Source organism: Numida meleagris, chromosome 20 (assembly GCF_002078875.1).
Source record: "Numida meleagris isolate 19003 breed g44 Domestic line chromosome 20, NumMel1.0, whole genome shotgun sequence".
NCBI classification, from domain to species: Eukaryota; Metazoa; Chordata; class Aves; order Galliformes; family Numididae; genus Numida; species Numida meleagris.
The window spans coordinates 3,827,831-3,844,057 of record NC_034428.1 but is presented as its reverse complement, the minus strand read 5'-3'; the positions used below and the strand labels follow the sequence as shown (position 1 = coordinate 3,844,057).

General features: G+C 41.0%; 1 protein-coding gene across 5 annotated transcripts in view; it reads right to left on the bottom strand.

Annotated features, from left to right (window-relative positions):
* Positions 1 to 16,227, bottom strand: part of KIF1B (kinesin family member 1B) — an 85,983-nt gene that overhangs the window by 7,728 nt on the left and 62,028 nt on the right. For all 5 annotated transcript variants that reach the window (XM_021374633.1, XM_021374632.1, XM_021374635.1 and 2 more), the window contains 17 exons: positions 15,926 to 16,044; positions 14,267 to 14,352; positions 14,002 to 14,131; positions 13,535 to 13,697; positions 12,847 to 12,937; positions 12,137 to 12,255; positions 11,151 to 11,206; positions 9,465 to 9,573; positions 8,502 to 8,568; positions 7,668 to 7,752; positions 7,300 to 7,405; positions 3,693 to 3,807; positions 3,027 to 3,160; positions 2,519 to 2,580; positions 1,653 to 1,798; positions 800 to 1,039; positions 421 to 492 (listed from right to left, as the gene is read on the bottom strand). In XM_021374633.1, the coding sequence (XP_021230308.1) occupies positions 421 to 492; positions 800 to 1,039; positions 1,653 to 1,798; positions 2,519 to 2,580; positions 3,027 to 3,160; positions 3,693 to 3,807; positions 7,300 to 7,405; positions 7,668 to 7,752; positions 8,502 to 8,568; positions 9,465 to 9,573; positions 11,151 to 11,206; positions 12,137 to 12,255; positions 12,847 to 12,937; positions 13,535 to 13,697; positions 14,002 to 14,131; positions 14,267 to 14,352; positions 15,926 to 16,044 (1,900 nt within the window). The remainder of the gene's footprint in view (positions 1 to 420; positions 493 to 799; positions 1,040 to 1,652; positions 1,799 to 2,518; positions 2,581 to 3,026; positions 3,161 to 3,692; positions 3,808 to 7,299; positions 7,406 to 7,667; positions 7,753 to 8,501; positions 8,569 to 9,464; positions 9,574 to 11,150; positions 11,207 to 12,136; positions 12,256 to 12,846; positions 12,938 to 13,534; positions 13,698 to 14,001; positions 14,132 to 14,266; positions 14,353 to 15,925; positions 16,045 to 16,227) is intronic.

Below are 16,227 nucleotides of genomic sequence, written 5' to 3'. Positions count from 1 at the left end.
GGTTAAGATATGACACTTCTGTACACACAGCTTGCTATTCATGTTCTGCATTTCTGGTTATTCACACTGACTTCCTCAACAGAATATTAGATTACCTGGTTTGCCACATAGCATTACCTGCTCCAATTGCCAATATTTTTAAGAGCTGATATATTCTTTCGCATAGGGAAAGTGGGTAATGTTATACAAGCACCTCCAGTCTGCTGATGAACAGAAGCTTTACTATTGGCCAAGTTCACATCATTTCTAAATTCCTTCAACTGTCTTTGGAACCTGATACTGAATAGCCAAGCGCTTCCAACAGACTGCATTTCAAGGGAGCCAACACAAAGTGTGCCATGCCTTCATACTACAGATTCTACAATCCACAAATATATCATTATTGTTCTACAAATACAGCGTATCGTATTAAATCCTTACCTTGCAGTCACTGATGCTGTTGTACACTTGGTTAAACTCCCGATTGAAAGTGTGAGTCAGAAGCTGCAGACACTGAGAGGGAAGACAAAGAAAAGGATTTTACTTTTACCTTGTCAGGGAAATTAGAACAAGGCAATTTGTGACACATTTGGCAACCCTTGAGAGAACATGCAAATTCTAAACTACTGTGGGGGGGAAAAAAAAAAAAAAACGGAAGAAGAGGAGAATAACCACTTCTCTTGTTAAAATTTTTAAGTTTAATTTATAGAACACCTAATGAAAAGGCATGATACACGCCACATTATCTGGGAAGTTCATAATACTTAATCATCTTTGGTTACTCTATTTAGACCCATGCTGCTTTTCTCGTATGTTATACCTTGGTGGCCAGCTCTTTCTCACGATCCACCAGACTCTCTATATCTGTTGAGTCATAGCCACTGCTTTCACTGGGTGTCACAGCACTCTCAAATGTTGTGGTGGAAATCTGGGAGGAAATGCTGGTGGAGGTGCTGAGGGTTCCACTACTCAGACTGGGAGACAAGGAGTCACTCAGAGATTTGGGGATGCTGTCACCAAGCTTTTCACGAAGCAAAAGGAAATGCCGGGTTTTTTCCACCTAGTAAAGAAAAGAAACGAGTATCATCTGATCCAGGACATTCTCAAGTTTACAACCACTTAGTCCTTATGCATTCTAATAAGATTTATGCAAGTAAACATTTCCATCTACTCTGTTGGAGAATATATAGACCTCACTGTGGCCTTCCAATACTTGAAGGGAGCATATAAACAGGAGGGGGATCGATTGTTTGTGAGGGTGGATAGCGATAGGACAAGGCGGAATGGTTTTAAGCTGAGACAGGAGAGATTTAGGTTAGATATTAGGAGGAAGTTTTTCACACAGAGGGTGGTGATGCACTGGAACAGGTTGCCCAGGGAGGTTGTGGATGCCCCATCCCTGGAGGCGTTCAAGGCCAGACTGGACGTGGCTCTGGGCAGCCTGGTCTAGTGGCTGGCGACCCTGCACTTGGCAAGGGGGTTGAGACTCGATGATCTTTGAGGTCCTTTTCAACCCAGGCCATTCTATGATTCTATGATATTTAAATCTCAACTTTGAGAACAAACTCAAATTTGGGAACTGTTCAGCTCAGGTGGTCAGGTGGCAGCTACACCAAAGGCAAGCTCAGACGTACAGCTGCCCTTTTGCTTTCACTTCCCCTCTCTTTACTGACCTCATGCAGCAGCTCTAGTTTCTCCAGCTCCCACTGATGCTCCAGAATGAGGCTGTCTCCTCGGGGCCTCCAGCCTGCCAGGTTCTCTTCTCCACGCACGTATGCCACAGATGTATCCAGGACTTTCCTCCTCCTCCTCTGCATTCCTGAGCAGCCAGAAATAATACCACGCTTATTAAAAACATAGTCTGAGGGAAACCACTGGGAAGCACTTGTCAGTTAGCAATGTGCAGAGAACCAACACTGCTGCTGTCTGGCAGGAAGCGCACAATGCAATATATTCTTTAACAGCAATCACACACCACAGAGAGGCTGCGTCTAATTTGGCTTTCTTGCTTCATTCAGGTATTTTCTATTTACTGCCATTAAATGCAAACTCCTGTTGAGTCTAATTAAACACAAGAGCCTCAATTACCAGATATTAGAGAAAAATGTACTGATATTACAGGAATGATATTCCTCCCAAGTCATCAAATATCAGCAATATCTAAAATGTCATAATCCAAAGGCAATCAAAAATTCTATCATTGCAAAACCAAGCCCCAGCTGTCTAGTGTAATGAGCCATGTATTATGCACACTAACTCTGTGACCCAGGTTTGCCAATACTGGGAAAGTGAGAAAAATGTGAAGCTGTCAGTGAATCTTTGGTTCATCAATGGTAGGCACAGACACAGGTCAAAAGTAAAAGCCTGTACAATTTTTTATATGGATTTTTAATGGAATAGCAACGTTCTGTCACTCCTATGAAATGCAGAAACTGCTTCCCATCAAGACAGAAGTATTTACTCCATTCTGCCTAGGAATTTTACTGTAATATTTCAGTTTACAGTGTCTTTAATACACATACACACGGTCACTGCTTACCTGGACTTCCTGTGTCTGCCATTTTGCATAAACTTAGTTCATAGATCCCAGTAACTCGATTGCTGCTCACAAGAAAACAGAGGAGAAAAAAATATTATCTTCAGAGTAGCTTCAGTTTTGTGTCCCCAAAAGGAAGTTGAAGTACAGCCCTTACTTAGAACTACATCTAACGTAAAACAGCCAGGACACACAGCAAGATCTCTAAACATGGCATTTCCCCCCAATTTTTTTTTATCCCACCCGTCAAAAGCTGCCATTGCAACAGCAGCTTTCAGGTTGGGATCAGGGTCACATATATGCAGGCTTGAAATATGGATCTCTTGTCCCAGCTGTTAAGACAAAAGGTTGAAATAGAGCCATTAAAGAGATAAGCCATGAGTTTCACTCAAATGCAAGCAAGAAAAAAACGTTCAAAACCAGACTGGAGAACTATAACTAGGCAGACATTCTTACCATGCCCCTCCCATGGCATCTAACATCAAACACCAAAATTACCAACTCCACTTACGAATCTGGAGATTTGGAGTAGCCGCTGCCAAAGAGATTGCGCAGTGATCGTGGTGGAGAGATCTTGGCATCTCGTGAATAGAAGACCATACAAACATCCTTTGTTATAACAGCAGGCTGAATGCAGTGGTCAAGCTAAGAAAAACAGAATGAATGAGTGTCTGCAGACAACCATGCTAAGTTACGCAACTTCTCTCTTTTAGTGGGACAGCTTGTTGAAATTATTCTTGTTTGGGTGTTTGGTGGGTTTTTTGGTATGTGCTTTCATGAAAGAGAATTGTTAAAAGCATCTTGATGCATCTTGTGGGTGAAATATTTGTACTACAGAGAACAACAGCGTATTGCACACAACACCAAGGGCTAGGCCACTGCAACACTGGCAGTACACCAAAAGATTTTAAGATAGAAAGATAGATAAAACGAGGCATAGAAAGGTAACAAGATCCTCAGTTTCACTTCACATTGGCTGTGAGGCAGTTATGCCTTCACTTCAATATGTTAACTGTGAATAGGTTTTTCCCTTTGTTCTCAGAAAATGAATACAGACTTCCACTGGCTTCAGGATTTCACTTCATCCAGCAGGCATTCATCTCAGATGCACGCTGTCTGCTGTTTCCAGTGGTTGTGTATGAGTAAACAAGCCGAAAAGAAAACACAGAATTCTAACCTCCAGGTAAGCAGAAAGGGTCATATATATCTTCTCTCCATATGGGGTCACTCGATTGAGGAGAAGGGAGTTGTGCAAGGAGCTATCCCAAACTGCTTCAAACCGATAGAAAGTCCTGGAAAAAGGCACAGCAAAAGTCAGCACTAGGAGATCCTCGGCACCCAGCCCTCTCACTGGTCAGGCAAAGCTCTTCCTCACCACCATCCAATGCAATTGTTATTGACCACAGTGGTTTGCAGGACAAATACTTGAAGCAAAAATGTATCTCTTCTTTCTCAAGATTACTTACTTTTGGTGCAAATAGCCTGGCATAAGATGCCATTGCTTGTTTTCAGAAATACTCACATGAAAGAGAAAAGCAGGAACTTAGAAGAGAACAAAAGCTATCATAACACCACAGGGAAGCCAGCAGTAACAGACTGTTTCTAAACAAACAGAGCTTCTCTCTATTGATTCAGGTGCAATTCAGCCCAGATGGAGCTCCAAAGCGCATGGGAAGGTTTTTTTTTAAATAAATAATGCTAACTCTATACCATATTCTAGGACTGGCATTTAGTAACAGAAGAGATCTTTCCAACAGTCACATAAAACCAGCAGCTTCTGACAGCTAATCAGAATGATTGATAGGTAGGGATAAGTCCTGTACTCAAGTGATAAAGATTTCTTTCCATTTCCCTAATAGTATCAAGTGAAAACTTGCAGATCTAACACAAACTTCAAGAAATCTCTTTGATTTGGCTCATGGAAAGAAAGGAACTGAAGCCTCCCACAGCTCTACCACAGCAATCAGGAACGTTCATCTGTTCAAGTACAAAGTGAGAGACAGCATCACACAAAGGGCAGCTAAGTCCTCATCAACAGTATCACCATTATACTCTCTTTTCTAACAGAGGCTTCCGAAAACAAGCTCCCTCCTTTCTCACAGGTAGAGGCTGATTTCATTTATGTTCCTTTGGAAAAAAGTCTTAGCATTCTGGGATACAGCACCCTTTTCGGGTTTTTTTTTGGTTTTTTTTTTTGTTTTTGTTTTTTTAAACACCAAAGGAGGCATAAACATTAAGCAGCACAGAGCTAAATGCTCCTCTAGCAAAATGGTGCTTTTTGGACCAATGTCAAGTTGAAGTCAAACACAGCTTTGAGACAGATACTCTATTGGATTTTGTCTAGCCAGGAAGATAAATATACACAAGCTTGTCTGTCCAAACCAGAACTTGCTAGAATAGTCACAAAGAGAGACAAAGAAATGGAAGTGAGCAAACCTCTTTCAGTATAGCAAATAACGTGGGGAGAAAAATGGAGCACAGAACAAGCAAAGCACAGGAAACGGGAGAAACACGTTAAAGGCACCAATGGACAGACAGAAATTATTTTTAAGTGGATTTTGGTGCTAGATAAAGGTGGTTAATTGGAAGCACTTAAGCCTTCTCTTTTTCAAACAGGCAGAACACAGAAAGCAGACTGCACGTTGTCCAAGACTATGCAGCCAGCGTGCTTGGCTGTGAGCCACAGGAAAACCTGGAAGGTGAAAGAGGAATCAAGTCTGAGCAGCTACTAAACGTCTCGCTTCTCTGCCAACTGGTAAACTACGAAGTAGCAACCACATGGTTAAACTTCATATGCAAATCCAACCTAAGAGTGGCGGCTGAATGCCAGTCACATGGCAGCCACAGCTTTTTGTTCAGTGCAATTGTGAGCTGGAATTTCAAGTAACTTGATCATTCAGCCCTTGCCTTGGTGCTTGAAACACGGCAAGCATTACAGAGCCAAAGACAGTAAGAAATTCCAAATCTAGTTCTGACACAGAACAAAGGAAGAGAACAGCAAGGACTACGAATAGAGACTACACTGAGACCGTACATTTTGAGAATCATTAAGACTGAATGATGGAAGCTACCTATTGTAAATTTTCCTTCATATATCTTCACATGTTCTTTACTAAATTATACCTCAATAAATCCCTGACACAGGGCAGGAAGAACTGTACTACTTCTAGAAGAGCTAACAAAATTCATTAACTAAGAAGGAGATGGCAGCAATACAAACGGGACATAAAGTATTCTATTTTCAAGAATCTTTATGTGCAAGGGAAGCAAACAGAAAATACCTAGGCATATCCTTATCAAGAAAGAGCCTGTAAAAACACAGAAAGAGCTTCGGTTAGTGCGGCCAAAAGCAGAACAGAGAAGCAACAGTCAAGAGGAACAGAAAAAGCAGACAAAACAAAACCACCACCATAAAACAAGACTGCAGACAATGATCAAACGTAAGACATGAATCAGAGCTTCCACCCCGCACCACCACCCTGCCACGCTCTCATCTCTCGTGTTAAACTTTGGGGCTTTGGTAAGAGATGGTCAGCAGTCTCAATACACTAATCTGCATCCTTCAGCCATCCAAGCAGCCTTCCTGATAGGAAACTACAGAGATACACAAGAGCTTCTTGAAACTGCTTGAGTACAGAGGGTACAGGACTTCTCCACTGCAGACCTAGTAGTGCCAGACTGGAAAGCCTCAAGTCCCAGAAATACTGATTCATTAATTCAAATACACTAGAGGTAAAATATCCAATTCTACTAGGAGGCAAGGAATAACCGCTAGAAGTACTATCACTGTGCATGTTGATAGACACTAGGTGGCAGGAAGACATTCAGTTGGCAGGAGCAGCATCCTGATCCCACCTTTAATATTGCAGTGATATTTGAAAGTCCAAGGCTCTAATGGAAAAGGAAGTTAGAGGCCATTTCAGTGCCTAGAAGCACAGTGCCTCCAGAATTCAGCAGCTGCAGCAGAGACAGGCTCCGAGACAACCCCTTTCCCTCCAGAAACGCTCAGTAACGTTTCAGAGATATTCCTGCTTTGCACCAGCTAAGTGGAGCCACGGAGCAGTCAAGTGACTTGGTTGATGTCAGAGCAGGAACAGGCTCTGCCGGCAACGCAGCACTGCTTCACTGCCCTTCCTTACAGACACTGAAGCAAAACAATGGGGAATCTGGCTGATCTTCACAGCAACGCACTCTAACGAGGAGATATATGCAAGCCAGAAGCATCTCAGGGTGGAGCCTTACCACTGACCAAATGATTGCAGTGCAGTTACATGGAACAAACATCACCTTATCGTAACTAGAGTCAATTTGGGAAACATCTTTATAAATCCATAAACTATGAAGTTTAATTTAAAAAGCATGGCTCTTGCTTAATTTATTACATGCCTGTTTCAGGAATAATACAGGTACACATGCAGCCATAAATGTATCCCTCTGATATGGCCCTTGTTACATGTCTGATTCTAGCAATAAGCCTTAACGTCACTTCAGTAGTTTTGGCCTGAATTCTGAGACACCCTCAAGCCATTCCTTTCCTACCTCCCATAACAGCCCTTGCAAATGGAAAGTCATCCAAATGCATTCTCAAAGTATCCTTCATACAGAGGAATGGTCTTCAGCTTTATCTACAAACTACTGTAACACTCATTCTCTGCATACTCTGCACCAGCGGAATTCTACATTTAGCTATTAGCAACATTCAGTTTTCCAAACATCCTACCAATACTTCATGTCAAAGAAATTTTAGATTCCCGCTAAAAAGAGTGGTCACTTTACACACTTACCTATTGGAGCTGTGAGATGACTTCAGGTATTTTGCAGAGATAATATTCAAAGACAAAATAGCATCCACAGCAGCTTCATCTACTTCTGCTTTGTTTCTTATACGTCCTGATAAGGGTAGAAGAGGAAAATCAATTAAATCTTGAAATACAGAAATAATTTATTTTTTCCAACTTTCATTTCAGACTGAGATTAAAGCAGCAGCTTTAAGTGGAAACTGCAAGAGTTACATTCTTCCTCCAGATCTTTTCCAAAATCCAACTCCCCTCATAGCCAATACTCATTAAGACAGCAGAAAAGATGTGAAGAGAAATTACCATTAGTACTTTTTCTTCCTCACACAGCAGCACACAAAGCAGAACGCACTTACCAACAACCAGCTCTCGGACATCTTTCCAGTGCAACTCATTGCCTTTCTCATGGATAATGGTGACTGTGATTCTACGCTGGATTCCCTGGTAGAGTTCAAAACCAAACATTTATACTTTGCACCCCACAAGCTATCATCTCTTTTGCACTTACAATGCAAAAATGGAGAAATTAAAATTCTTTGTTTTATTAAGGAAATAACTGGAATACAACCATTATTGCCAAGGTAAAGAGTTGTTCCTATCCTTTTAAGAAAGAGAGTAAATGCAAAGTCACCAGTAACCTCTCCGAAAGGGAACTGGGAATTTGAAAGTAGAGAAAAACAAACTAAGCCTAAGAACAATACTTAACTAGGACTATCTTTCAACTCCAGCTAAAGACAAATTATTATTAAGGATTATTACAGTAGTACTTGTGATTGATTACAAGCATTTAAAATGCACTGAGATGTGGTCATTGTACAAATCTGTCAGTTAGAAAAAAACAATGAAATCTGAGTCCACACATTCTTTCAGTGATCCTGGTACAGAAGTTAGAGAACACTGGAGGCACATTTGGTCTCAAGGGTTCTTGCTTCTTAAAAAGACTTTCATCTTTCATGTTTAGAATGCACACCAATTATCACAGGAAACAGCAATATACCAGAGGTCAAACATATTCTCCACAATGCTCAAAGCTAACAGACTAAATTCAGACTGAAAGGTGACTGACCCTACAGCTATCATTAGACAGCTGTATGGGAAAGGAAAAAGACATGAGAGAGGCAAAAATCTATCATTAGCACCCTAATCCCCTGCAGAGATGAAACTGGCTGTTCTACAGCCTTCATTAGTACCTGGTGAAGCAGGAATGTCCCCTGACAAGGCAGGCATCCAGTGTGGTCCACAATAGCAGGAATATACCTGTGTGAGACACAGAAATCAGCAGGCAGGAAAAGCATAATAGCACAGCAACATTAGTCTGTATTCTGCCACCAACATCTATCTCTCTGTATAATATTTGAAGAAATAAGACTGCTTCTGCCAACTTTTACAATGGATTTGTTCACTGCTGATGAAAACGCACAGCTAACAGTAGTGACTATGTTGAAAGATAGTGTTTTTAACTAAGAATTTGCCCTGTTAAATAGAGCTCTTGTGCTCTTCTTTGTATCTGTTGTAGTTTCCATGTAAATAAGTAGGAGACATACTTTCAGAGTGACCTACGTACATCCAGAGATGGGGACTCCACCACTGCCCTGGGCAGCCAGTACCAGTGCTCACCCACCACTCAATGGGAAGAAATTCTCCACAATGCCCAATCTAAACCTCCCCTGGAGAAACATGAGACCATTTCCTCACGTCCAATCTTCTGGAAAACTGCAGAACTCACTTCTCCACACCACGTCTAAAGACTTGTCAGGGGAAAACTTTCTGCTTTGCAGAGGTGAACATAAAATAGGGTATACTACAGAAGTCATCTAGCAGCGTCTGCATGTAATTTCAACTCGTGACCTAAATGTGGAAGAAAAATGTCCCCAGCCCTGCTTAGCTGATGCTCATGGGCTTTCAAATGGAGAAGGCTACTTCAAGTGTTAAAGAATGCCAATTCTGTCTTTTCAGTCCTTTTTGGTGAGAACAAACACCAGCAGAACTTATACCCCATCAATACAAACCAGACAGAGACCAGAACAACATAAGCCAGACTACCTTCAGATGGTGACTGCTAAACATGCACCTTGTCTGAACAGAACAAGGTAAAAGATCTACTTCCCTTTAACCACTGTTCTTAAAACACAAATGATTAATGCTTCACTTACTCGCCAGTTGGCTCCAATTCACTGATCTCAAACCAGACAAGGAGGTCGTATTTGCTCACACTCTGGCCCAAGCTGGGTTTGCTCATAGTATTTAGCTTTGTAGCTGGCACTTAAAGAAAGAAAAAAGAATGGTTTATAATGACCATGTATTCTATGCACATGTTCAGATCACATTTTGTTCCATGATGATGATAACATTTACAGCACTATTCCTCACAGTGTTGGTATCAGAACAGGTCACTTAGATTAAAAAAATAAAAATAAAAACCACAGTGAAACAGAAGTGTACAGGGGAAAAAAACTTGTAAAAGTACATAACAGAAGTCTCTGTAGATTCAGGGGAAAAAAGTTTCCTCAGATGTCCACCAGCTACCTTATTGTTCAACAGTCTGGAGTTTAGAACCAGTCTCTTAATCTGCAACATTTATTTTTTACCCAGAACGTGCATTGCCCCTTCCCCACAGAAGAAAGTAAATTAAGAACTTAAAAATTTGGTCTTCACTTTCATGTTGTGAAGTGTTAGTCTCTGGTACCAGTTCTGATGAAACGTGCACATAAAGAGGCTGAATAAGACTTAATTCAGAGTAAGAAAGGAACAGCACTGTACATATCAAGTCAATAATAAAACACGATGAGCAAAACAGAAGCCTCTACAGAACACAGCAGAATGACTCCTCTATATCTGCTTTTTCCATACACAGCATCTCTCATCCCGATGTTTCAAGATTATTTACAGAAGATAAGAAAATAGAGGGGAACAAACACAGGGCCACAGAAGAATCTGTGATACTTAGCATCCTGGAGCTTATTTTCCCTAGCATAGCCCTAAACATAAACACAGCATCATCTTTCTGTAACTGCAGCCACAGCAGTTCTACTCCCAAGAATACTGCAAGACAAAAATAAGGAAGAAGGACTCCTGAAGCACATTTTAAAACTACTTCTACCTCTACTGTAGATCAAATTTGGCTACTAACCATCTCGTTTAGGAGCCCGCTCACTCTGACAGCTGGGAACAGGCAGAAACAGAAAGGGTGGCAGCTGGTCAGCCCCATCCTGGAAAGCAGCCACAGCAGAGGATGCAAGCACGTTGGCATGCTCGGATAGTGTGTTCAGCACATGCACGTTTACATAGCCAGACATAAGATACCTAATTAATTCAATTTTTCTTTCATGGTCTGCAAAGGGAATGGAACACACAAAAAGAAGGATGGTAGAAACATGCAGGTGAGAATAAGCAGAAGGAATAAGTAAGTGGTGAAATGGGGGAAAAAAAACACCAGAAGAGCTCAGCATGCATTGTTAAAATCAAGCAAAGAAAAACAAGAATAATTTCAAGAAGACTGGCTCACTGACCAAAAACGTTACGCAGCAGAAAGACAGTGGTTAATGAATAAGCAAATTTCCACTCAAGCGCTCAGTAAGTAACGAAGAGTCACAGAGAACTCATGGAATACAGTTAACACCTCAGGAAAGGAATTCTGCCCTTTAATGACCCAAGATGCATTTACTGCAAGAGAAGGTTCAATATATAAAGAGGAAGACAGACAAAGATGGATCTGATGCCCTTTGCAGCGTTCACTCCATTTCATTTCTTGGTGTCCTGATTGGCTCGAGTGTACACTAAACTTTCATCTTCCATGTCAAACAAGGACATGATGCACAGAATTAGAGAACTGTTCTCACCTGGCTTTGAGAGCGGCATAGGGGGAGGAAAGAATCTCCGAGAAGGCTGTGGAGGACTACAGAGAAAAGAAGAGATTTTTTTTTTTTTAGAGGCAGCTAAGCAGAATCATATACAAATCGATATGCACACGTATACGCACACTCCAGTACATGTCTTTAAAAGGACTCCCACAGTCCTATGAAGACAAGTAAATATCACCTGTCACAACAAGTGGTTCCAGCACACTTCTCCACTAATACAAATCCTTTTCCTGTTGTAACTTAATTACTTCTAGCTGTCGAGAAAAATATCTATTAATACTCTCCAACTACTCCACCCCCATCCTGCACTGAAAATGTAACTGGGTAACAGGCATTTCCCAAAATATCTTCAGGAAAGGGCATAAGCCTCAATTGACATTTTCTCTTAAAACTAGCACATGCTGCCTCTTTGCAGCTGCTGCTTTCAGCAGGAGTGCTATCCAGACCAAGTAATCCAAACGGCCTCCTCTCCCTTAAGCTGCTGAAGAAAGGAATTAGAGCTCCTTCCTCCAAAGCCAAAAATTCAAATGCTCAGCACTTCCAAAACGCATAATTTGTTGAAAGCCTTTTGTTTCCCCCTTAATTTTGCCTCTCCTCCTTTTTCACCTTATCTTTATGCATCAGGCCACTTGTTCTGAGGGAATACTGCAGAGCATGAGGATTTACCCAGAACTAACTTGGATCTACGTCCTCCAGACAATATGCTACTGCCAGCGTTTGCAGGGTGGATGCAGCAGTGTCAGCAAAGCAGCATTCCGTGTTTGACGTGGTAAGACAATCCCACCACTCGTTAACAAAATACACTACCGTGGGTAAGCAGGCCTCTGCCAGCACAATTACATTAGTCAGGATTCCTACTCGAGAGGGTGTGGCTACATAATTTCAGGAGTATGAAAGCTGCCTGAACTGCAGAAGTAACCTGAGCAATATCACATCAGCCTTTATGCCAGAACAATGAACAATACCTATTGAGATCCTGTCCTTGCAGATGTAGAGGATGTTGTTGATAATGTCCAAAGACTTCAAAAACAATAGGCTTCGTTTTGATGTACTCCACAAATGATTCTGTCACTTCCACAGCAATCTGTTAAGCAAGTAAGGAAAGAAACTGAAGCAAACAGAAAAGAAGCCTTAAAAATGTGATTTTTAATTTTAGGAGTCTACATTCTTCACACTGTTTAGAGTAGCTCCCAGTAAAAAAAATGCAGCTGCATTTCTTTTCATTCTAAGGGTTAATTCTTATCTCTATTAAAGAAAAAAATGAAAGCCTCAGTATGATGCATTTCAAGTAGCAGAAGAGGAAGCTACATGCAGCAAAGGGATTTCACAGTTGATGACAGCAGATTTATTCTGTGCATTTGAGATCATGAGAACTGCTATTCATACACATTTTACTTCCTGAATTCTAGACTGCTTTCATTGAACATCCTGGAATGGAAACAGGGATTTTAAAGGCAGGAAATAGATGCGAAACTGTAGAATTAAATCTTCCACGTAGAATCATTCTGTAATTTGTTCTCCACTGGGGATTACATCACCCATCTGATCACTCCTCCTATTGTCTATTCTTAGTAATTCCCCTTGCTCCTCCTTCTATGCACCTCTCATGAGGTTAGCAGGAAGGATACACACAACTCCCCAGTGCTATAACAATCACATCTGAAGTTGTACTTACATTTTGAACGTGGTAAAAACCAAGCGGAGTCCCTCGACCATTGTTTTTGAGAGGTTCTGTTGAGAAAGCTTCATCGTGACGGTGTAAAAAGCTTTTTAAAAAAATGGAAAAACACACAAAGAAACAGCACAGCTTAGTGGAGACTGCTTAGTGGGAGACTGAACCCAACACCAAAAGTAAGCTCGTACATTGAGTCTGCCAGAGGTTTTCAGGGAGTTGCATGATGGCCTAAAGTCATCTTAGAATCTTTGGGACCACAATTCTTGTATATTAGGACCAAAAATCCTGTTTTGGCTTTATGACACCAAAACTGTATTCTCTTTCCTAAGAAACTAAACCAAACAACACTTTTACCAGAGAGATATTGATTTACTCAAGGGTCATAGAGGTTTTGTGCCTGAGCATTTGAATACTGGTAACAGGAAAAATTCAAACAAAAACCTGAAAACTAGCCACTTCAAGAGCTCACTCAGATCCTTAATTCCTTTCTGCAATACTTGACTCATTGACACCACGCTAACACAAAGCAGGTGTTGTTTGTAGTAGGAATTCTGATAACCAACAGGGTGTTTTTCTCTGCTGTACCAGCAATTTGAAAAGCTCTCCATCAGACCCTATGTTGCCCACTATCATTTGCACTTGCTATTAAATCATTCATTGTCTAATGCAAAGAAGAGCAAATTCTTACTTGAACTGGCAGAAAATGTCTGCGTATTCAGGAAGGATGCCGCTGGCCTGCAGCACTGTCACACGGAAGGTAAACACACTGCCCAGTTTCAAGTGGTTACCAATCTCTTCAGTGAATCCTTCCATAGTCATCTTTCCATCCAGTAGAGTGGATGACTTCAGGTCTGCAAGGGACAAATAGCCCACAGCATTACATTTTTACGTTTGGGTGATTTTCTGTGTTTTGGTTGCTTTTTTTTTTTTTTTCCCTTAAAAATATTCCTTCAGGCAGCAATTTATTCCATCACACATTCAAATTGCTTTTTATGATTAAAAAAGGTCTAAGTACACAGAAACAATTGTTCTGCATAGTTCTTCAAACACAGAGCTCAGCATCCACCATATGCAAGGCATTAGTAACAACCTCTCCCTTCCTATCGTGTTTTTTTCTTAAGTTCTCAAAGAAAACACTACAAATGTCTTGCTTACCTAGCTCATTCATTCTGTTTATCTCCTCTGGAGGAGTGACAACCTCTGAATTCTGTCCCTGCCCCTCCACAATTCTTAATTCTTCCAATGATAATCCAGACCGAGTCATCGCGACAGAAGAAAAATCGCTCTGAAAAATTAAGAGAAGTTGCATTTAACAGACGCCTGCGGTTTCCTGTTTTCCCATGTCCTTCTTCCCCTGCTTGATTAATATTTCTTTTACAAGCAAAAGCTCAAAGAAACTTCATTATATTTTAAGACTTACCTTATCAAAGTATTCATTATCAAATGAAATTTTAGCTGTGCCAGACTGTCGAATACCAGATCCATAATCAGGGGCCTCTTCATCAGCTAAAAAACATTAAGAAGGAAGGAAAAAAAGCACAATGGAAGAAGAGTAGAGAAGCACAGACAACTGATAACAGAACCATTCAGTGTGGGAAACCAAGACAAGCCATCAAGATTAACTGTGAATATGCTTCAACTTTATAGAGAATTCTGCACACAAAATGACCTTAACACTCATCTTGATTACTTGTTTATTTCTAAATATTACACTTGAACTTAACACAGTGACCCTCGTGGGGGGTACACCTTCACTGATACAAACTGCCATCTAAAATTATCTAGTCATAAGTGAAGCAATTATACTAGCAAAGCTCCACAAGAACACGATGTAAGTTTGAAAGACTGTTCTTGTCCATACAGTCTGTCCATTTCACCTCTCCCTCTTTATGGAGAGCACCAACAAGGAGGCCTGGTTAAATGCCAGCTACTTTTTCCACAGTAAACACATTCTTACAGGAGAAATTCAAGATTCAGAATGTGCTTTGAAGCTTCACCCAGAGACCAAATAAAGCCATAGCACTTTTTCAAGACAAGCCCACATTTCAACTTCTAACAGTCACAGTGTATTCCTTTATATCATCCATTTATTTGGATGACAATGCCATGGAGACCAAACTAAACTAGAAATAGGTCTATTGTACACATTAACACAGATTTTATTTCAGTTGCTGTTTTAGTCCCTGCCAGAGCAATTCTCACGCATCTTCAAGGTCTGAGATTTCATTATACATTCCCATGGAGAGAGAAACTTCCAAGGTTACCGTACCTAAATAAAGAAACGCTGGCAGGTAGCCACTGCTAAAAAAGACAAATGATGGGAAGCATCTGTGGTCTCACCAGCATTGCTGAAACGTGGCTAACTACCAACGGTAAGACTCAGCTAGATGACTTCACAGTAAAAAAAACAACCGTTAGCAGGTGACTAGCAGACATTAGGCTCTGGCATGCATACAGTGGCAGTTCAAAATCGTATGGAGCAGATACCGTTCCTATACACCCACCCTGCTCCAGCAAGTTAACTAGTTTCTACATCTTCACATAGTTTAGTGAGGTGGAAAACTGCTACTGAATTTTGTTTATATTAGGCTGAAAACTGTTCAGGAACTTCTTCACATGCTATTTAGTCAGAGAATGATGGAGCATACTTCTACACATTACTCAGAAGGGTGGTTTAAGAAGAACAAACACACGGTACATTTTACACTCTGTGAGTCACCACAATTATCAGACTTGCATATACCCTCGTGCACTGTTTATACAGGGTGTCAGAAAAAGAACCTTTGCTTTATTTTGTGCTGACTTAAAAAGCAGCATTGCATTCCATCACCACGTTCAAAGCCTCTGGTCAGTATCATTATTTCAAGGTTTATCCATGCTTGGTCCACATGATTACACCAATGAAAAAGTTTCAATAGCAACTTAATAACAAAGAAAAAGTGTTCTTTGAAACGCTAAAATTATGTAGGTTTAAGTATAAGAGAGAACAGTTGCTGCTGGACTGTATGTTTTTTTTTAAATCTGCAGCTACGCATGGTGCACCAAAGAGCTGCAACGTGAAGCTCACCAAGTGCCTCACCTGCTATAGCTTGCACTGCCACTCGCAGAAATCCTCGTACTTCTCCCTTCTCACTAACAACAGCTACTCGGTGAATCAGAGGCACGGGGTACAGCAGATTGCTCAGGTATACAAATGCTCTGGTAATAAGAAGGAAAGAAAACACAAACAGCGTTAGGCCGTCGTCTGCAAAACCAGACTGCAGCGTTTGCTTGGCTAATGGGACATTCAAATCTTCAGACAGTCTACTTGATCCCATCTGTGAGACCTGTGCTGTGGTCCTGTGTCCACATTGCCCACACAGGGCTCCTCGGCAGCGTCAA